Source organism: Carcharhinus amblyrhynchos, chromosome 5 (genome assembly GCF_965287045.1).
Source record: "Carcharhinus amblyrhynchos chromosome 5, sCarAmb.v2.hapA, whole genome shotgun sequence".
NCBI lineage: Eukaryota > Metazoa > Chordata > Chondrichthyes > Carcharhiniformes > Carcharhinidae > Carcharhinus > Carcharhinus amblyrhynchos.
The window spans coordinates 95,881,938-95,905,505 of record NC_137328.1 but is presented as its reverse complement, the minus strand read 5'-3'; the positions used below and the strand labels follow the sequence as shown (position 1 = coordinate 95,905,505).

The following is a 23,568-nucleotide window of genomic DNA, read 5'->3' as shown; positions in this document are numbered from 1 at the left end:
AGAAGATCTCCATTAGGAAGCTTTAATCAAACAAACTTTATTTAACAACACAGTTAAAATATAACAAAAGAAGTAGCATAACTTTTACCAATTGAAATACTTAAACATGACTGGGTGTAATCCTTAACAGTTAACTATCTCTGTAGTTCCAATTTAAGCAATATTCCCACAGGCATAAATCCCTCTTCAGAAAATGCTAGCTCAAAAAAAATTGGCTGATACAGATACTAGATTTCTAGCCTTTTAATCCTTTGGGACAGATACAGAAATACACGTTTTCTGACTCTTATACAGCAGCCTCCAGAGAAAGAGACTTATTTCCTGGCAGGTCCCAATCTCCAAATTCAGAGACAGAAAGAGAGGCACTTCTCTTCCAAGCAGTGACTGACTTGATTTCTATGTAAGCCTAATCCTGCCCCTTCACATGATTTTCCTATCAATCAACCTATTCAAGCCCCACTCTGAAAAACCCCAAGGAAAAACCTAAAATAACAGCTGCATTAGTCCAAATGAAAACAAACATCCCAGCAATTAGGATCAGTTGTATTTCTGCAGCATCAACACATAGGTGAGCGGTTCTTGACAAAGGCGGCATCAATAAATAGAACTGACTGCTAAATAAAAACCTTTACAAGGAACACGACACAAATACATTTTTTAAAAGCAAGGTATTGTCGCACCCTCAACTCCCTTCACTGTTCTACCATTTATTTCAAATCGATGCTATGGTTTTTGACCCACTTGCCAATTAGTCCTTCCTACCTAGGCCCCTTGCAATTTTACATATCTTAATTAAATCACCCAATAGCCTACTTGAATGCTTTATTTACCACCATGTCTACCTGCCCTGGTGCTTTTGGGAATCTGTGGAAACACATTCTGTTTTTTCCTCTACATTTCTCAGTCTTCTACTATTTATTATGTGTTTCTTTATCCTTTACGCCCTCACCAAATGCATGGCCTCACGATTCTCCAGACTGAATTCTATTTGCCACTTTTCTGCCAACCTGACTAATCCATTGATACCTTCCTACAGACTGCAGTTTCCTTCCTCAATATCAACCCATGGATCATTTTTGTATCATCTGCAAAACTGTGAAATCATACCTCATACAGTTAAATCATGGAAATGTACCATTAAAAGCAGGGGACCTGGTATTGAACACCACTGCCTTCCCGTCACAAAAACATAATTGACCGTTACCCATACTTCAAATTTGTCATTTGTCCTTGAATGCCAATGGCTCTTACTTTTCTGACCATGTCATGTGGGACCTTGTCAGAAGCCTTGCTAAAATTCATGGGCACTACATCAAACACACAACCCTGATTAGACTTCCTTATCATCATCTCAAAAAATTCAATCAAGGTAGTCAGACAGTGCCTTCCATTGACAAATCCAATCTGGCTGCCCTTGTTTACTCTGTGCCTTTCTAAATGATAAATAACACTGTACCTGAAATGTTTTGAAAATGTATTCGTTCTCAGGATATGGGCATCGCTGTCTATACCAGCATTTGTTGCCCATCCTAATTATCCCTGAGGAGGTGGTGGTGAGCAGCCTTCTTGAACTGCAGCAGTCTATGTGGTGTAGCTGCACACACACACTGCTGTTAGGAAGGGAATTCCAAGAATTGGACCCAGCAACAGTCAAGGACCAGCGAAATAGTTTCCAATTGATCAAAATGAATGGCAGAGCAGACTGGAAGGGCCAGATAGCCTACCTCTGCTTCTAGTTTCTGAATGCTAGGATGGTGTGTGGCCTGAAGAGGAACTTAAAGGTTGTGGTGTTCCCATGTATCCCACAGGCGGTGTGCAGATTTGCACATCATCCCATCCTTGGACCATTTTCACAGAATTACCCCACAAACCAGAAAATGGTTAATTAATACCTATTGCTAGAGGCTGACTGGATTGTCCAGTTGTCCTCCAAGCCCCCTAAGATGTTGGGGGATAGACCAGCGGTCTGAAGATGGCCTCCCAGTGACGGGGCAGCATGGTGGCACAGCAATTAGTACTGTTAGCGCCAGGGACCTGAGTTCAATTTCCAGTGTGGGTCATTGTCTGTGTGGAATTTGCATGTTGTCCCTGCATGTGTTTCCTCAGGGTGCTCCGGTTTCCTCCCACAGTCCGAAGATGCGTGCCAATTAGGGTGGATTGGCCATGCTAAATTGCCCCTTAGTGTCAGGGGGATTGGCAGGGTAAATATGTGGAGTGACAGTGATAGGGTCTTGTCAATGGGCTGAATGGTTGGCTCCTGCACTGTAGAGATTCTATGACAGACTGTGTGTGGGGCTAGTGCTCCAGGCAGGTTTTGTAACTAGCCCCCTTTTTGCCTACAGTTAAATCCAGTGGTGGCTCTGCTGGTGAGTCTATTTTGTGTTTAAAAGTTTAAGAAGTTGGAGAGAAACTACTTCCAGCTTGAAGTGCCCTTTTCTCTGCCTCACCTGAAAAGGCAGCTGGCTGTTGCTTCTGTGATAGAGGGCCTCATTTCTTCTCTTTCTCAAGTCCTTCTGTCTCGAGGGGTGGCACAGTGGTTAGCATTGCTGCCTCAGAGCGCCAGGGACTAGGGTTTGATTCCCAGCTTGTGTCACTCAGGATAAAATTAATAATTTGGAATCTTCGCCTGTATTACTTTATGTTCCCATGTATATTGCACGAGTATGGAGTTATGATGAAAACTACTGCATTTTCTTTATTACAAGCCTACAAGCAACTGATTGAGTTGCATGTTCTCCCGGTGTCTGCATGGGTTTCTTCTGGGTGCTCTGGTTTCGTCCACCACATTCTGAAAGACATGCTGGTTAGGTGCGTTGACCTGAACAGGCGCCAGAGTGTGGCAACTAGGGGAATTTCACTGTAACTTCATTGCATTGCCAGTTGAGAGAAAATCATTCTGGGCGACAGTGCTGGCCGTGATCCTCATTAGGCTCTGATGTTTGAGTCCTGACCAGAGGTCAACATCCTGCCCAGTATTCTCTTGCAGCTTTTGTTAGCAATGTCCTATTGGAACTGAGGCAGAGCTGGAAGAGGAGATTGTGGCAGAATTGCTGAAGTGAAGTTTTGCAATTATTTCACGATGTTGAAGTATGCCTTGAGACTTATTTTTAACATTCCAACTTTTGAGTACAGTTTTTTCTTAAATTATTAATGATGCAGTGTCTTTAGATTTGATCTGGAAAATTGTGACTTTTTAAAACATAATCCATAATAAGAAAGCAATACAACCAGCATTATTAGACCCGTAATGGAAAATAAATCGCTGTATTAAGAGTGGAAACACTGAATATTTGATCAGTTGCTTGTAGGCTTATAATAAAGAAAATGTAATAGTTTTCATCATAGCGCTCCATACTCTTGCAATATACATTGTAACATAAAGTAATAAAGGTGAGAATTCCAAAATATTAATTTTGAAGGTATTCCTGGAAGTTGGGAGGCACCTTTAATGATTTAATGGATTAGTGTATGTGTACAGAGCTCCTTAATTGTAACAAGCTGAATGACGTGGGGGATGGTTTAGTTGAGATTTAGAGCAGTAGAAAAGCACAGCAGGTGGCAGTGTGGTGTTCCTCCCGGAGACATTTTTATATTGCATCTCATTTTCACTTATTCAGAAAATGTCTATGCCACAGGTCATTGCCAGTTCCAGTATACAGTGGAGTGCTTGCTGATATTGCTATTTTTATTTTTCTACTAATAATTGCCAATAAACCACAGGCCTCCCATCACCCCGCTGCCCAAGAATTCCCAGCCGTATGCAGAGTATAATTTAATATGAAATTAAAAGGGAGAAATTTTCCTGAAGGACAATTTGCCTCAATCCGCATGCATTTTAATTGTAAAAGATGATTTTGTGCCCTTTATTTTTGAACAGCTAGGAAGAAATGTTGTCCTCCGGTTTGTGGTGAAAACTACCCCTTATAATTTGAAGGAAATTTGAACGTGATTTTCCAGAACATATAATTTCATAAGCCGTATTTCATGACCTTGCTGGAATATTGATCGACTAAATGCCTTGGTTAATGAGAACCGATGGGCTTATCCCAGGGCCAGCACACTGGAAGCAAAGGCCTTTGTAAAACAAGTCAAGGATTCCTTCTTCCATTTATGTGTCAGAGATCTTTGCAGAAGAGCAGTGTTGCTATCTCTTAAGCAATGTAAAGCATTCAGGCATATTGCTAGTTTTTTTCTGCAGGGCGTTTATTGAATTTAATACAAGGAATCACATTCAAAAATAGTAATTGAGATACTGCTGAAAAATGGTTGCCTGATGGAACAAAAGGCTAACACGCTTCAGTTATTTTCCATAAGAATGGTTCATTTCTGTTTTGATGTGGGTATAAGTTTCTGTAATAAAAATATAATTGAACATGATTCTGTTTCTTTCAATCAGCGGAATTAGCTGCACTAATGGACATAACATATGAGAAGAAACTTCCTGTCAGCTCATTAACAATAGCACGGGTAAGGCTGGTACAGGCTTCCTCCATGTATTATTAATAATCATACAGAATATCTGTGATGTGCAGATTTACAACTAGTCCACAAAAAGCCCACTCGATTTCATGCATGCATTTGACAGATTTTGTTTTTGAGTCCAAAAATGTAAGCCAGTTTAAAGTATTGCCTTAACTCTATATCTATAATGCAATATTATCCTCAGGTTTCTGAGTTCTGAATGTACTCTCATGACAACATATTTAGACTGAAATAAGCATTATTTATAACTTTAAAGGAAAAACAGGAGGAATGCCAAAGATACACACTGTATTACTAGGGACATTGAGATGAGAACCAAATAAAATTATGTTTATTTGCAATGATATTATACCTTTCCCAAAATAACTGAAGATTTTGCCTGATAGTATAATAGTTGGAGGAGAAACGAATTTCAGCTCTTTACTTCTAAATATTGTCTTTCCAGCCTGAGTATTATTCGCAGCCAGGTTCCATTAGATCACAACAAATGAATGCTCTGGTTCTCACCTAAACTTCTTTCTGAAAATAGTCCACGTTATTGCAAAACTCTGTAGCAGTCATTAATGAGAGAAGAGAACTGTCGAAGTGGGTCAATCTCCTTTAGTCTTACTTTCTCTGACTCTGACTCAATAGCAATTTCTTACTTGTTGCCAAGGTGAGTGACTTAATAATGGAATCTTCATTAGGTAGAACTAGGCATAAAAATCATTGAATCCCTGCGGTGCAGAAGGAGACCATCTAGCCCATCGAGCCTGTACCAACAACAATCCCACTCGGGTCCTATCCCTGCCTATCATGCATTTACCCTGATTATCCCCCTAGACATTAAGGGGCAATTTATCATGGCCAGTCCAACCTAACCCGCCCACCTTTGGACTGTGGGAGGAAACTGGAGCATCTGGAGGGAGCCCACATAGACACGTGGATCCCATCAAGTAAAAATCCCATCAAAAACTGTCTTTTAAAAATAGATACGATATGACAACCATCACTTTAACAACACATCCGGAGGCCTATTCTTTGCTCCAGACTCTCACGGTAACCAAAGAGCTGCCTCTGGTATGATTATGAATCCTGGGCTGGAAAACCTGCCTGGGTTGGAGAGCTTTCTCAGGACTAGCAGAAGTGAACGCCCACCTCACTTCTGTTGGTGAGGACAATGTCAGGAGGTCAGGCCTCGCCATCTTGACCTTATTAATAAAAAATTGTTATTTTTAGGAATTAATATTTAAATTACTTAATGAAAACCATCTCAAGCATTTTACACACTTTTCAAAGCCACAGTTAATTTGAATGAGGCAGCATTATTGGCTAAGTGGTCAGTGTGTTATGTCATACTGACTTTTCTCAGAACTGTACCGATCACCATACACAAGGCACAACAATATTCAATGCAATCCTTTTATTTCTACTTGATATTGTCCATTGTAGATGAATTGTCATCACTCAAATGAATCAGTTTGGCTTCTTGCTGGAGGCATACATGAAATAAAGAAGAAGCCGAATAAAGCAGTAACTGATGCACATAAACAAGGTCTACATTTTCAATTCTGCGGAAGATTTTCTTTGAAGAATAATTTCTCTCCCCCTTGGGTTTATTTTGCTTGATTTGGTCATAAAGAGACATGTCAAATGATGTTTTTACTTCAGCATTTATTTCTTGCGTTATCCTTATAGTCAGATAGCTTCAAGCCTCAACAACAAGGCGACTATTGCTTTGTATAAGAGCTTTGATTTATCTCAAATTTTCCTTATCTGTTGGACAGCACCATTAATCGCAATAAAACATGACAACTTTAGTTGGTGGAATTATTAGTTAGTGTGATTTAAATGACCATCACCATGTGTCTTTTGTATTGCAGTAAATGTTGAGGTGATACAGTTTCAATTGTGGATTTTAATACCAGATTTAAATACTTCCTCTCATTGTTTTATTTCTGTAGTTTATCGACAACATTTCTTCAAGAGAAGAGGTTGAGCAGGCTGAATACTACATTTACAAGTACGTACATTTTGCTTGATCTCCCAAGTGCTCCCAAGCACAGAGTAATACAACGGTACTTTGTTCTGTTCCATGCCCACCGACCTGTTCCTGGGCTGCACGTTCTATGTAAAAGAAATAACAACCTTGGCTGTCATGAAAGGAAATATCAAAATGTTCATGCCCTTTTATTCTTCACCATTATAATGCTTTTCACATTTCCCTTCTCCACCATCACCAAGTCTGCCACACAGTAAGGAAAAATTCACATTGCTTGGTTGGCAGTTAAATATAATTTACATCAAAGCAAAAAAAATTGTCTAAATATTGAAGACAGCCAGAGCACAACAATTCTCTACCACATCCAGTCTCCTGACTTGGCTGAACATTGAAAGGTGTAGAGGTGATTGTGTAATTGATCTATGTTAATTTTACTGTCCATCTCAGTGTTACATATGTATTGAACTCATAGGGGCAGGATAGCTCATTAACTTTGTTCCTCGGTACTTATTGTCGATTGCATATTCTTCAAAGAAGCCACAAGCATTGGCCTGAACAGTCAGGAATCATATGATTGGTCACTTCAGTTTACCTTTTGGAAAGGTCCCTCCAGGTGGAATGAATATATGCTGAATGACCGAGGGCAGAATTCTCCCACCTGGGACTAAATCCCGTGGAGGGGACAAGAATGTGGAATGTTTTCCATTGAAGTCAGCAGGGAAAAGGCACCATATCATCCAGTGCTGCCCTAATTACTTAAGCAACCGTGTGTTCTTCACCATATTCCCTGGTGGGACAGGTCTGATGGCGCTTCTTCTGCCGTCATTTCCAGGTGCCACGTTGAAAGGCAGCATTGGAGAGAGAGGATGGACCGTCTGAAAATTAAGATGGAACTCTGGGAACTTCTGAGTTTAGAACGGTGGCATAATGGTTAGCACTGCTGCCTCACAGTGCCAGGGACCCGAGTTCAATTCCAGGCTTGGGTGACTGTCTGTGTGGAGTTTGCATGTTCTCCTTGTGTCTGCGTGGGTTTCCTCCAGATGCTCTTTCCTCCCACTTTCCAAAGATGTATAGGTTAGGTGGTTTGGCCATGCTAAATTGACCTTTTAGCAGGGTAAATCTGTGGGCTTACGGGGATAGGGCCTGGGTGGGATTGTTGATAGTGCAGGCTTGAAGGGCCGAACAACCTCCTTCTGCATTGTAGGAATTCTATGATTCTATGAAGATGGACTTGTGAATGCTCCACCAAGCCACTGCTGTGATGCTCTGGAGCAATGGTTGACAGCGGCCCTACATCCTGAATTCTGGAGACAGCCCCAGGCATTGCTCAGATGAATCCCAGTATCTGCGTGCAGTGTTATTCCAGGCGTGTGTTGCACCAATGTGTTTCCCTGCTGGCATCACACAGAGTTAAACGTTGTTGGGCTTTCATCTGAATCTCACTAGTGGGATGCAAGTCTGTTTCACGTCAGCCTCCTGCTAGCTAGTTTTCTGTTCTTACATGGATGGCACCAGCGGAAGAAACGATGGAAAATTCAGGCTGAAGAAAATCCAATTGATGGGCCTTCTGCCAAATTCTTTCCCCTCTTTCTGTTTATGGATGGGTGAGAGGAGAAATCAGGGCTGTTTAAATCCTGTCCATAACAGCTGGCTTAGACTAATTAGGCCCAGTTGAATCTTGTGCTGTAGATTGTACATAATGTTGAGAATGTGTACTGAGCAAGTACATAGATTAAAAATCTTCTCGTTTAGTATAGCTTTACAATCTAGAGCTGAAATTACATTTAAAAATTTGTACTCGGGTGGCATTCAGGTAGGAGTCAGGATGAGACTTTGCAGAGTCAGGCCAAGCTCAACCAGATGGAAGTCCTCCATTTCAAACCTCTGCTGTCCATGCCTTGGGTGTTAATTCAGAAACTCGGGGCAGAATTTTACATCCCTCTGCAGGTGGGCTCGAAGACAGGAGCGGGGAGTATAAAATGGGAACCCCCTAGGATTGCACCTGCTCCGACCCAAATACAATTTCACAGTGGGGCAGAAAGGGCCTTGGGCAGGAAACCCATCCTTTCCCGCTCAGGCTGAATTTTAACACCAGATGGTGCAGGATGGGAAGCAGGCAAAGAAACAATTCTCCATCTCAGGCAGGAAGGTAGGGGAGAGCCACAATCTGAAGACCACTTCACATTTGGGGGCCTCCCCTCTGTGACCTGGCCCATCCCCTCCAACCCAGGACCCCACTGTGGCAACTAGGGGATTTTGGCAGTAACTGCATTGCAGTGTTAATGTAAGCCTACTTGTGACACGAATAAATAAACTTAAACTTGGAACTTTAAGAACAGTTCTGGTATGTGGTTCTAGGCAGAGCTTTGCATTTGGATTTGGGTATCTCTTCTGGCCACTGTAGCCTGGACAGGTTGGAGAGTTGTTGGCCGTTCAGATTGCCCGCTAGCTCTCCAAGGCGGGACTTACTTCCAAGGGGAACAGATGTTCGGTCCACGACCAATCAGAACTCAATTCGGCACTTGCCAACTTAAAAATTCTGCCCTTAGAAAACCCATAAAAACATGCAGCCCCTTTGCTAATTACTGCAAGTTGGCATCTCTGCTTCTGCCTTATGTAACCCCAGAGTTAGGAATAATCCGGGGGCTGATGCCTTATAGAATCATAGAATCTCTACTGTGCAAAAGGAAGCCATTTGGCCCATCGAGTCTACACTGACCACAATCCCACCCAGGCCCTATCCCTATCACCCCACGTTTTTACTCTTACAAGTCCCACTAACATTAAGAGGCAATTTAGCATGGCCAATCTACCTAACCCACACTTCTTTGGAGTATGGGAGGAAATCCATACAGATATAGGGAGAACATGCAAACTCCACACAGACAGTGACCCAAGCCAAGGATTGAACCCAGGTCCCTGGCACTGTCAGGCAGCAGTGCTAGCCTCTGTGCTGTCCTCGGTGGACAAAATGGCAGGAAGTTGCATTCCTTGTGTTGTTGAGCATGAAATGTCACCATTTATAATGGAATTTAAAATTCCATTTAAAATTTATAATGGAAAGCCTGCTCCTGAAATATTGTCGTAAGGACATGAACAAAACCCAGGGGCTTTACAAAAGTAGTTTCAACCAGGGAACTCAACAATACACTGAAAAGTCCCGTGCAGGATCCTCTGCTAATGGGTATGTAGATTCTGTCAGAAATCATGTTCAACTTGCTGCACACTTCTATCTGTCTTCTCTGAATTTTCAACCATCGCACAAAAACTAACACCCATCTGGAGATGTAGTGCTACTACTGGAAATTGAAAATGGAAATACCTGGGCTAAGGATTGATTAACATTACAGCAGCAGCTCTTGACCTTGTGAGAAAGTTAATTAATCTAACAGAAATATAACATTGTTTGAAGGTTTCACGACAAGATGAGAAGGATATGAAAACAGCTTTATAAAGAGAAATAAAGTACAAAAAAAAGGTTTTTTAAAAACACTGGTTATGCCCCAGCTGAAATGTTATGGCCAATTCAATGCAACACACTTTAGGGAGATTGCCATGGCCTTCAAGAAAGGTACCACAGATGGAGGACTTCAGTAATGTGGAGCGATTAGAGAAATTGTTTGACTGTTCTCCTTTGAGCAGAGAAGGTTTGATGGAGATAAGATATAGAGGTTTTCAAAATCAGGAAGGTTTTGAGAGGGTAGATAAGGAAGAAACAGTTTCCAGCAATGAAGGGCTGGATTTTTACCGAGCCCTTTAAAAATGGCAGGCAGGTCCCAATTCCAACATTCCTAACCCTGTTCCTGGGCTGCCTAGATCTCGGGAGTGCCTCTGAAAGGTGTGGGTCAAAAGCACATACCCGGCACTCCTGACCTGGCTGGCTCCATTGCAGAACTAGGCATATCCTGCTTCACCTCATTTGTCATGAAGTCGGGCAAGGTTTTCAGAGCCACACTTCATCGTCACTCAGAAGTCGTAAGCCATAGATTGCACGAGGAGACCTTTTAAAAGATGCGTTCAAAAAAGGTCCTCCTCGTGCCCTGTGTGCCAAGTCATGCCACCCAGACAACCTCTATGGCCTCTCATGCCCCCATGTCAAGCAATGCAACTGCATCCATCCCTTTTGCCCTTCATGCTCACTACGCCAAGCTATGACATTTCCTTGCCCATTCACGCACTATACACTGTAAATCCAGTTAACCCTGTAGTGACAGTAGAACATGTAAAAGAAAACTTTACCAAAAAAAACATTTATTACTTTCCACTATGTTTAAAAAATGTAATTTAGTGAAGGGCAGTAAAAGTGTCAGTCATTCAGGCTCAGAACCCAAAAAATCTTTACTCTGTGATGGCTACCTCAGTGGCCCAAAAACAGGTAACCAGAGGTACCGTCTGTGTTGTAGCATTCTAACTTCTAGCTTTTAAAATTGCACTCCTGCAATATTACAAACTATAGAATGTGCACACTGTAATATACCAATGAATTTGAAGGAAAGTAATGAAGGTGGCACAGCGAAAGTAAAGGCGACACGGTGACACAGTGGTTAGCACAGCTGTCTTGCAATGCCAGGGACCCAGCTTCGTTTCAGGTTTGGGTCACTGACTGTGTGGAGTTTGCACGTTCTACCCATGTCCACATGGGTTACCTCCAGGTGCTCGGTTTCCTCCCACAGTCCAAAAGACAGGCTGGTTAGTTGCATTGACCATCCTAATTCTCCCTCAGTGTACCCAAACAGGTGTCAGTGAGTGGCGACTAGGAGATTTTCACTAACTTCATTGTAGTGTTAATGTAAGCTTACTTGTGACTAATAAATAAACTTTAGGACAAAAATGCACAGCATCTACTTATTTGTTGTCCTAACTATGTACCAAGAAGCATCTTGAAGCACATGGAGATCCATTGTTTTAAGTTTGCAATTAATATTGGGTCCAGGAAAAAAAATGCCCTTAGCTTTCATTTCAGCCTCTGACTTGATTTTCAGTGATCTCAGCCATTGTGAAAGATTAATTCTGAAAACCACAGTCAATAATTGAGATATATGAACCTTTTAAAACTATGAAAATATACCAGCAAACAATCAAATTTCCAACACTTGACTGTAAGTGCTTTGAAGTTAATCAAGCCAGTATGTTGCCCAGAAGCTATTTAACACTGTTCTCACATTGAAACACCGCCAGACTGACCTATCAGTGTCATGAGAGCAGTCTAAATAATGGTCATAGGTAGGGAGTGCAGTCTTAACTTACATTAAGTGATGTTTATTTCCATGTTCTTTTGCTACTAATGGGCTAAAGTGTATAGTAAAGGTAAAGGGATTCATCTCCTTGCATGGTATTAACTATAGTTGGCTTGATTAGTACATTGTTTTCTAAGAACACTCTCTCTAACCTATACTTCACTATTCACTTTTGGGTTTGTTTTAGGCAAGGAGTTTCACTTGCCCTAGTGCTGCTTTCTAAATGTAATGAGATTGGCTTAGCATTTCAGATGCTGGCTGTCCTGTAGATGATGAGCAGTACAGACAGACTTGAGAAGAGATTCAGAAACTGAAAGCTCCAGGACTAAAAATGTTTCAGCATTTGCTTGTTGCATCATTGGATGATTTACCTTACCAAATCAGCAAAATTACACTGGTAATCATCCAGTCAAGACTTTATGTAAAATATTTGGAATGAAGCATTAATATGACAAAGGGTTTAACTGTGATGCGAGGTCGAGGGGAGGTGTTGGAACATTTACTAGTATTTACATGGCTGTTTCCCAACTGGCAAGGAGAAATAATTAGTAGGAATCCTTAAGGTACTGTACTTTAATCTGCAGTCGGCCATATTACGAAGCAGAAAGCTGTGCTTGCTGATAACCTATAATCCCTCTTATCAGAACATAGTGAAATTTCTGAGATTTTGGTATTAAAGCAGTTTTGATGTTTGCTGCCGATATAAATCAGATTGCACTGAAGCTGCATTAGCACTTAGCAGAGTGCTGGAGGAAATTTCTTCATTGAATCGCCATAGCAACCACTCACCCCATCAGTCTGCTCAGTGCAGTTAGCCTATCATAATTTCAGATTCTAGATGACACTTTGCTTCTCAACCAATACCAATATAGATACATGTACCATTTTTATGTATAATATATTTGCATGTTTATGTCTATATCTGAATATATCACTGCGTAATTTGAAAATCAATGCAGAATATTTAAAATCCACTTTTTTAATCTTCTTACAATTGTTATATTTCAAGAATAGATTTGTTAGGCTTCCTATAAATTGAGAATCCGTGTTGTAGCTGCCCTAGTAATATGGCTGTTACAGGCCTCCAATGCATGTTACATGGCTGGATATGTGTTACAAGACTGTTCCCTATTTTCTGTGTTCAGCTGTGAAAATACTGAACAAAATAGTTTTGTCTTAATTTTATGTTGGAGTTTTGTGATACATCTGAACCTGGTTTCTGCTCTTCAATCTTGCCTTCTGGCAGGTCCCTGTCTCCATATTGTTCTTCCTAGATTAGAATACATGCAAACAAGCTCTGGCCTGTTGCATCAATTGGTTGTTGGAGACCAAAGTTCATTGGTTGAAACTGCCAGTGTGAAGATTCTCCTCTTTCTGTCACTTGGTTCTTTCTGCTCGAAAACTAGTAAAGTTCATCCCACTCATTTACTTTGGTTATAGAGATCCTGAACTTGATGCCACAGTACAAGCTTTCTTCTGGCTATAATCTGTCACAAATTCAATCGCTTTCTATTTTCAAAATGCTAAGAAGCTAAATTTAGGGACCTAGATACAAAAATCACTACACCCAGAAAATGCTGGAAAATCTCAGCGGGTCTGACAGCATCTGTGGAGAGAGAATAGCGTCAAATATAGGAAGAATATCAGTGGCAAAAACACAGCTTAGCTGTTCAGTCAACACATTTATTGTTTGTGGGATGTGGCTGCTATGTGTCCTCACGGAACAGTCACTGTGTTTCAAAAGTAATTCATCCTGTGAAGCACTTTGAGATCTTTCAAGAAAGTAAGGCTTTTAATATCGTTTTAGGAGACTTCTGAGCCATCACTTATGAGAGGCTTGAAAAACAGTGCCATTAAAAAAAATTGGAAGGAACCATGTTCTCAATTGCTCTATTGACTGATTCAGATTTTCTTTTAATGTGTTCATGAAATGTGGGCATCGCTGGCAACGGTCAGCGTTTATGTGATGAGCTATCTTCTTGAACCGCTGCAGTCCATGTGGTGTAGGTATATCGACAGTGCTGAAATTGTCACTCAACCAGTGCAATGAGAAGGAACCAGAAGTTGTACCCATTGAGGGCATACAATACAAAATGGTCATGTACCCTTAGTGCGTTACTTCTGACCTGGCTGAAATCAGCTAATTCATCCACGGTCTGTATGTGAGTACGAGACCATTTATTCATTTGATTAACCCACTGGAATACGCTCGGGACCAATTATCTGTCCACTCGTGAGGGGAAAGGTCTAAGACTTATTCCTATTGAAGGGAAAAGTACAACAGCATTTAGATTGCAGCAGTTAATGCTGTTGAGAACTGCAGCTCATGCATCTGTTCCAACGGGCTGCAAGTTGTTTATACCACCTAACCCTGGCCATAAGTTATCTATCTGGAATGTAGTACTGTAGTTAGAATCATAGAAACCCTACAGCACAGAAAGAGGCCATTCGGCCCATCAAGTCTGCATCGACCACGATCCCACCCAGACCCTACCCCACATCCCTATATATTTTATCTGCTAATCCCTCTAACCTACGCACCTCAGGGGCAATTTTAGCATGGCCAATCAACCTAACCCGCATACCTTTGGACTGTGGGAGGAAACCGGAGTACCTGGAGGAAACCCACGCAGACACGAGGAGAATGTGCAAACTCCACACAGACAGTGACCCGAGCCGGGAATCGAACCCAGGTCCCCGGAGCTGTGAAGCAGCAGTGCTAACCACTCATTGCACTGGTTGAGTGACAATTTCAGCACTGTCAATGTACCTACACCACATGGACTGCAACGATTCAAGAAGATAGCTCACCACCACCTTCTCCAGGGCAATTAAGAATAAACGCTGACCGTTGCCAGTGATAAGAACATAAGAAATAGGAGCAGGAGTAGGCCATCTAGCCCTTCGAGCCTGCCCCGCCATTCAATAAGATCATGGCTGATCTGTTGTGGCTCAGTTCCACTTTCCCGCCCTCTCCCCATAACCCTTAATCCCCTCTCTTATCAAGAACCCATCAACCCGCTTCTTAAAAATATTTAGCGAGGCAGCCTCCACCACTTCAACGGGCAGAGAATTCTAGAGATTCACCACCCTTTGAGTGAAGAAGTTCCTCCTCAACTCCGTTCTAAACCGCCTCCCCTTTATCTTGAGGCTGTGCCCCCTAGTCCTACTGTCTTTTTTGAGCGGGAAGAGTCTCTCCACCTCTATCCTATCCATCCCATTCATCATCTTATACGTCTCAATGAGATCTCCCCTCATTCTTCTAAACTCTAACGAGTACAAGCCTAGTTTATTCAGCCTCTCCTCATAGCTCAATCCCCTCAACTCCGGTATCAGCCTAGTAAACCTCCTCTGCACTCCCTCCAGGGCCAAAATATCCTTGCGCACATTTCAGTACTACTGTGCCGCCCTAAAGAATATGTATAAATGACACAGAACCCTCGTCCATGTGGATCGAATTTATATACACTCAGCGTGCATTTGGGCCTCTCAATATTCAAATCAACAACACCTGATCTATGGGACACCCTGAGCACTTTTAGACATGGGTTGATGTTGTACTGGAGTTGATGTCAAATCCTCACTGAATGACTCTGCCTCTTCCATAGCAAAGCATCACTCTTTCTAGGATCAAGCTTATACCTGGTGCTGTATTGCAACATCAGTGTTGTGTGCAAAGTGGAAACCATTAGGTAAAAATGTTCAAGTTGAATTATATCCTTCACCTCGAGGCTTACACTCTAAAATTGTGAGCTTTCTCTTAGATCCTTCATGGTCGCTTGCAAACCTTGATGATAACTTCAGATTGGGCTGGAGCAGAGGGAGTACATTAAAATTGTTCTCTACAGCATTTAAATTGCTTGTGAGTTTAAGAACTTCCAATAGTGTATAGTGCTTCCTGTAAATTTGGTACAAACTTGCTCTCTAAGTTTTGTCTGCATTATTTGACCACTCCCTCCCATGTTGCAATGATTTCTAACTTTTTTCCACCCTACTAAAAATACTTTTGAATCCTTATGCTCCCTGCCATAAAATTAATTTTGACCGTAAAATATTTCTTAATATATCAGTGAATAGCTTACCGATGACAAGTCATCGCAAATAAAAATAATTAAAATTCCTTTTCAGCTGTGACATTCATTAGTGAAGGAGAATTAAAACTGATGATTACGCGCAGAACGAAATGCTATTAAAAATCAGCGTTCTAATATAAAAATGACATTGCTATTTTTTTGTCAAGCTCATCCTATCCCCCTTCCCGTGACTCATCAATTGCTGCAATGCAGCACTCCAGAAAAAGAAACAAATTACTTACTGTTTCAGTTTTTATAACTCACTTATGGGATGAGGACATCATTGGCAAGGCTAGCATTAGGCCCATCCCGAATTGCACTGAGTGGCCTACTAGGCTATTTCAGTGGGCAGTTAAGAATACACCACGTTGTTGTGGATCTGAAGCAACATGTAGACCAGTAAGGATGGCAGAGTCCTTAAAGGATGTTAGTGAAGCAGGTGGGTTTTTATGACAATCAGTAGTTTCATGGTCATCTTTACTGATTTTGATATTGTATTACTATTTTATTCCGGGCTTGTTTAGATAATCTGTCTTTAAATTCCACATCTGCCATTGTGGGATTTGAATTCTTGTTTCTGAATCAATTGTCCGGCCCTCTGGATTTTCAGTATGGTTAACATAATGACTGCACCACCTTTCCAATATTGTTCCAAAAGTATAGCTTAAGGTTTTGTATTGGAAAAGGAGTTGTGCCAGAAAGAATCAGGAGGAATTTTCTAATCAATGAGATTGAGTATGGGTTTTCCTTGCTTTGCATATTGATTGTGTGCATCCTCTTCCTTCAGTCGCTCAGTTATTTCTTCTTCAGCATTCTGCTCTGTGTTTCGTATGAGACCCCCATCCCTGCAAAACTGTATTTCCCTTCCCCCTCACTTCTTCAGAGCCAATGCTACCTTTCCATTGTCATAAACCAACTGATGAAACACATTATGGATTGTTCATTGAGGCTGTGTTACAAAGGTGTTTTTATTTCTTCTCAAGAGAAGTATATAGCAGCTGTTCAAACAGCCTCCGTTAATTCCGAGAGTCTTGTTGAATCACAGATTAATGGTCAGAAATGAGTCACAGAAAATTAGCATGCAGCTACAGTAAGTAATTAGGAAGGCTAATGAAATGTTGACCTTAATCCAAGGGAGTTGAAGTATGAAAGTAGAGAAGTGGTGAAGCTACAGCTAAAATATAGTGTACAGCTTCGGTCACCTTGGGAACATAGGAACGTAGGAGCAGGAGTAGCCCATTCAGCCCCTCGAGCCTGTTCTGCCATTTAATGAGATCGTGGCTGATCTGTGGCCTAACTCAATATACACACCTGCCTTTGGCCTTTATCCCCTAATACATTTGCTTAACAAAAATTTATCACAGATTTAAAATTTGCAACTGATCTCGCATCAGCTACCATTTGTGGAAGAGGAGGCATGTACATGCATCGGAAGCAGTTTAGAGAAGGTTCACTTGGTTGATTCCTGGAGCAGGGATTTGGCTCATGAAGGCAGCTTAACCAGGTTTGGCTATACTCATTGGAGAATGAGAAGTGATCTTATTGAAACATTCTGAAAGATTCTGAGCAGGTTTGACAGAGTAGATTCTGAGTGAATTGTTTCCTCTCCTGGGGGAATCTGGAACGAGGGACAAAGTTTAAAAATAAGGAGTATTCCATTGAAGATTGGGGTGAGAAGGAATTTCTTTGCTCAGAGGGTCATTAATCTTTGGAATTCTCTTACCCAGAGAGCAGTGGAGGCTGATCTTTGAATATATTCAAGGCTGAGTTAATAGAGTTAGGACCATGATCAGATCAGCCATGACGGTATTGAATAGCGGTGGGTCAGGCCTGAGGGTCAAAACGGTCTACTCCTGGTCTACTTATGTTCTTACGAGAAAGCAATATTTGGCAAAAAATGAGACTAAAGAAGAAATTTTTAGGAGAGGTGGCTAAAATCCTCAGTTTAAGGAAGATTTTTGCATGAGAAGAGTAGTGGAGGCCAGAAGTTTATGATGGGGATTCCAGAGCTGAGGTCACTAAATTGCTGAAAGCACAGTTTAATTTTTTTTGGCAGTGTTGTTAGATCTGGATAGAAAACCAACCGATTGCTCTGGAGACAAACATACTGGTTTTCTTGCCAGAAACAACACTGCCATTTTTTGGTAAGATTTCGCCCATGGTTTTTGAGTCTATGGTAGCTTCTTTTGGAGTAATGAAATTTAACACACCAGTATTGAATCATAATGTAGTGGATCGTAGTCAGATAGAAGAGACTACTTAATCAGAGAAGGATGTCTAATATTGCAAAGATTGTGTCGTTGATGACATGTTATTTTTAAACCAAAGATTCATCACATGAAATTCTTAAATGCCAAGGATGCTAAATGTAAGTGACTCCACATTTGTTTACATCAGATTTAAAATTGTAAGTCGCCCAGTCACAGTTCACTGAAATGCCGGAGCAAAAAAAAGTTCATGATCTTTTTAAGTAATCCAATGAATGCGGTGGAAAGTGTGTTCATCCATGCAGAGGAACCAGCCATGAACCTGACTGCTGGTACAAAATCGCCAGAGGCTTTTGACATCAGAATTGCTAGAACATAACCCAGTCTGCTGTCAGAGTGTTTAATTTGGGAGTCTGACTGCATTTGTCACAAGCTGGCTCTTTTAGTGGCAAAAAAAATCTACAAATCGCAAAGAGTAGCATTTTCCATCATTCATCTAACAGCAGTCTCCTCACCAAACCCCACCACCAAACAATTAGTAGAAAACCTGTGCATGTTATCATCCAGCTAATATTTGGACATGGGGATCGGTTAGCTCAGTTGGCTGGACAACTGGTTTGTGATGCAGTACGATGCCAACAGCACCGGTTCAATTCCCATACCGATCTGAGGTTATTCATGAAGGCCCACCTTTGCAACTTTGCCTCTCGCTTGAGGTGTGGTGATCCTCAGGTTAAATCACCACCAGTCAGCACTGCATCACAAGCCAATGGTCATCTGGGAGTATGGCGACTTCACTTTGTTTGAACATGACAGAAGTGCTATTCTCCAAGTTAATTAGAAAGCTGTAACAGGTTTATTTATTTTAAAATTAATGGAGCTTGGGTAGAAATTACAATAATTTAGAAAAGATCCATGATAATTTCAAAATTTTCAGATGGTACAAAATTTGAAAGTATTATAAACTGATGAAATTAGTGATCAACTTCGAGAAGCTATAGAAAATTTGGTGGAACGTGTGTATATGTGAGGGTGAAATACAATGCATCAAAGTGTAAAGTGATGAATATTTGTAGAAAGAAAGAGATGAGGCAATGCAAAATAAAGGATATAATTTTAAAGAGGATGGAGAAACAGAGAGACTACACAAACAGATTGTTTACGTGCACAATTTATTAATGATGCCAGGGCAGGTTGAGAAAGTGTTTAATAAGTCATCTGGGATCCTGGGTTTTATAAATTGAGGCAAAGAGTTAAAAGCAAAACTGTTTATGATGAAGCTTTATAAAATTCTTATTCAGTGTCAACTGGATTATTGTGTCCAATTCTGGGCACCATCTCACAGAAAGAATGTGAAAGCTTAAGATATGACGCCGAACAGATTTACAAGCATGGTTCTAGGCATGAAAGCTTCAGCTATGTGAATAGATTGGAGAAACTGAAGTTGTTCTCCTTAGAAAACAGAAGGTTGAGAGGAGGTTTGACAGAGAGCCCAGAGTAGGTAGAGAGAAACTGATCGCACTGGCAAAATAGTCAAGAACCAGCTTTAAGTTGGTTGCCAAAGGAACCATTGGTGACGCAAGGAATATTTTTTATGCAATAAGTTGTTTGTATCTGGAATGCACTGACTGAAAATGTGTTGGAGGTATATTCAGCCATGGCCTTCAAAAGCACCTGAAAAGAAAACATTCACAGGACTACAGGGAATTGGCATGGCAGTGGGACTAGCTGAGTTGCTCTTGCAGAGAGCCAGCATGGACATGATTCATTTTTAGTACGTCAACATGAGGTTGTCATCTACTCAGGGTAGCAAGTTTCTGCCCTGGGTCTGAACAGGCCATTTCTCGAACCACAAATCTTTGGGGACTGGGGCAGGATTGTACTCTAGCTGACATTTTTTATCTAGGCTACATTTACACACACTGAACCTTGTAGCCAGGAAACTTGGGACTGGTGGTGGTGGTGGCGGCGGTATCACATTACTCTGTTTGACCCACTCTGGATTTTGAACGCATTCGTTTCAGATTTCCCACTCAAGCCAATTGCAATCATGTGAAAGAATTGCAGGATTATGAAAAAGATTCCTGCACTTCCAAACATCTGGAGCACCCTCCACAGAGCCTTGCAACTTATTGAGTCAAATGCTTTGATCAGAAGAGTTCCTGATATTTTTATTAGATTTGTCTGGCAACAATACTCATGTCAGGGGTTCCTCAGGAAGGACAAAAGCCACACTGTGTCTTTAGGAGGATTTCCCCAGCCACAGGATGTAGGCAATTCAAGAGAAAGCATGTCAGGATTTTTCCTGCTATGCTCAAGGGAAATCCCTCAATAGTTGGCATGATTCCATAGTTCGCATGATTCATCACCCTTCTTGAAGATAGTTGCACTAGTTGTATTCCTGAAGTTGGTGGTGGAATTTTTCTTCCTCCAAAATCTGTAGGATAACTGCATGGAGTTTTTGTGGACCTCCACTGGAATATCATTGGGACGGCATGCTTTGTTTTTTTTTATCAGTTTGATTGTTTATTGCAGCTCTCCCATTGATTGTGATTCACTTATGGATTCTACCACAGAGTACTGGGGAATAGCCTGATGGACCACGATCAAGAAATTGTTGAAAATGTTCTTTCCCGTATTAAGAGATGTTACTGTCATCTTTATGATCAGAAGCACCATCCTGTGAGTGAAGGGGAGTTTATAGTTTTGGTTTATAGGTGGCCCTGGTGCCTCCAAAAAAGCTTTGCGTGTCATGGTGGTCAGCATATTGATTTTGATTTGATTTATTATTGCCACATGTATTAGCATACAGTGAGAAGTATTGTTTCTGGCACACTATACATTCAAAACATACTGTTCATAGAGAAGGAAAGGAGAGAGTGCAGAATGTCGTGTTACAGTCATAGCTAGGGTGTAGAGAAAAATCAACTTAATACGAGGTTGGTCCATTCAAAAGTCTGACAGCAGCAGGGAAGAAGCTGTTCTTGAGTTGGTTGGTATGTGTCTTTAGATTTTTGTATGTTTTTCCTGATGGAAGAAGGTGAAAGAGAGAGTATGTCTGGAGTGCATGGGGTGCTTGGTTATGCTGTCTGCTTTTCCAAGGCAGCAGGAAGTGTAGACAGAGTTAATGGATTGGAGGCTGGTTTGCATGATGGACTGGGCTTCGTTCGCGCCCCTTTGTAACTTTTTACGGTGTTAGACAGAGCAAGATTCATACCAAGTTGTGATACAATCAAAAAGAACGCTTTCTGTGGTTCAACTATGAGAGATGGTGAGAGTCGTGGTGGACATGCCAAATTTTCTTATCTCCCTGAGAAAGTAGAATGTTGGCATTGGGGGACTAGGTCAGGGTTGTTGGTGATCTGGACATTTTGAAACTTGAAGCTGTCGATTATTTCCACTTCATCCTTGTTGATGTAGACAGGGGTATGTCCTCCACTGCACTTCCTGAAGTTTATGACTTTCTCCTTCATTTTATTGACATTGAGGGAGAGGTTATTGTCGATACACCAGTTCACTAGATTCTGTATCTCTTTCCTGTATTCCATCTCATCATTGTTTGAGATCTGACCCACTATGGTGGTGTCATCAGCAAACTTGAAAATTGAGTTGGATTGGAATTTGGCCACACAGTCATAGGTGTATAAGGAGTACAGTAAGGGGCTGAGGACACAGCCTTGTGGGTCATCGGTGTTGAGGATGATCATGGAGTTATTGTTGCTTATCTTTACAGATTGTGGTCTATGGTTTAGGAAGTTCAAGATCCAGTTGCAGAGGAAGGAGCCAAGCCCCAGGTCATGGAGTTTGGAGATGCAATTTGTAGAAATAATGGTGTTGAAGGTTGAACTGTAGTAAGTAGGAGTGTGACATGGGTGTCTTTGTTATCCAGGTGTTCCAGGGTTGAGTGCAGAGCCAGGGAGATGACATCTCCTGTGGACCTGTTGCAGCAGTACATAGAACATAGAACATTACAGCGCAGAACAGGCCCTTCAGCCCACGATGCTGCGCCGACCAGTTACAAAAACAATGACCCACTAGCCTATACCAATCCCTTTTCGTCCATAAACCTATCCAGAGATCTCTTAAACGCCCCCAAACTAGACGCATTTACAACTGCAGCAGGCAGGGCATTCCAATCCCTCACCACCCGCTGGGTAAAGAACCTACCCCTGACATCTGTCCTGTAGCTACCCCCCCTTAATTTAAAGCCATGCCCCCTCGTGCTAGCTTTCTCCATCCGAGGAAAAAGGCTATCACTATCCACCCTATCTAAACCTCTAATCATCTTATATGTTTCAGTAAGATCCCCTCTTAGCCGCCTTCTTTCCAATGAAAACAACCCTAAATCCCTCAGTCTCTCCTCATAGGACCTCCCCACCATACCAGGCAACATCCTAGTAAACCTCCTCTGCACCCTCTCCAATGCCTCCACATCCTTCTTGTAATGCGGGGACCAGAACTGCACACAGTACTCCAAGTGCGGCCGCACTAGAGTAGTGTACAGTTGCAACATGACGCTGCGACTCCTAAATTCAATCCCCCTACCAATAAACGCCAAGACACCGTACGCCTTCTTAACAACCTTATCTACTTGATTCCCAACTTTCAGGGATCTATGTACACATACACCTAGATCCCTTTGTTCATCCACACTATTCAAAGTCCTCCCGTTAGCCCTATACTCGACACATCTGTTGCTCCTACCAAAGTGAATTACCTCACACTTCTCCGCATTAAATTCCATCCGCCACCTCTCAGCCCAGCTCTGCAACCTATCTAAGTCTCCCTGCAGACTATGACACCCTTCCTCACAATCTACCACACCTCCAACTTTGGTGTCATCAGCAAATTTACTAATCCACCCAACTATACCCTCATCCAGATCATTAATAAAAATTACAAACAACAGTGGCCCCAAAACAGATCCCTGAGGCACACCACTCGTAACTGAACTCCATGATGAATATTTACCATCAACCACCACCCTCTGTCTCCTATCTGATAGCCAATTCCTGATCCAACTTCCTAGATTACCCACAATCCCATACATCTGCATTTTCTGCAGAAGCCTACCATGGTGAACCTTATCGAACGCCTTACTAAAATCCATATATACCACGTCAACTGCCTTGACCCCATCCACCTCTTTGGTCACCTTCTCAAAAAACTCAATAAGGTTAGTAAGGCACGACCTACCCGCTACAAAACCATGCTGACTATTTCTAATCAATTCATTACACTCCAAATAACTATAAATCCTATCCCTAATAATTTTTTCTAAAACCTTGCCCACAACAGAAGTAAGACTCACCGGTCTATAATTCCCGGCAAAGTCTCTGTTCCCCTTCTTAAACAATGGGACAACATTCGCTATCCTCCAATCCTCCGGGACTACACCAGAGACCAATGACGACCTGAAGATCAGAGCCAGAGGCTCTGCAATCACCTCTCTAGCCTCCCAGAGAATCCTAGGGTAGATCCCATCCGGACCAGGGGACTTATCTATTTTCAGCCCCTCAAGAATTTCCAGCACATCCCCCTTATCAACCGTAATACTGTCTATTTTACACCCCTGCAACCCAATGTCC

The 23,568-nt window shown here is 41.7% G+C and overlaps 1 protein-coding gene across 1 annotated transcript in view; it reads left to right on the top strand.

The window, feature by feature from the left end:
- The window catches only part of mrps27 (mitochondrial ribosomal protein S27), an 81,774-nt gene that overhangs the window by 12,144 nt on the left and 46,062 nt on the right, over positions 1–23,568 (top strand). Inside the window, exons 3-4 of the mRNA XM_080189723.1 lie at positions 4,397–4,467; positions 6,426–6,484. Coding sequence (XP_080045849.1) covers positions 4,397–4,467; positions 6,426–6,484 — 130 coding nt within the window. The remainder of the gene's footprint in view (positions 1–4,396; positions 4,468–6,425; positions 6,485–23,568) is intronic.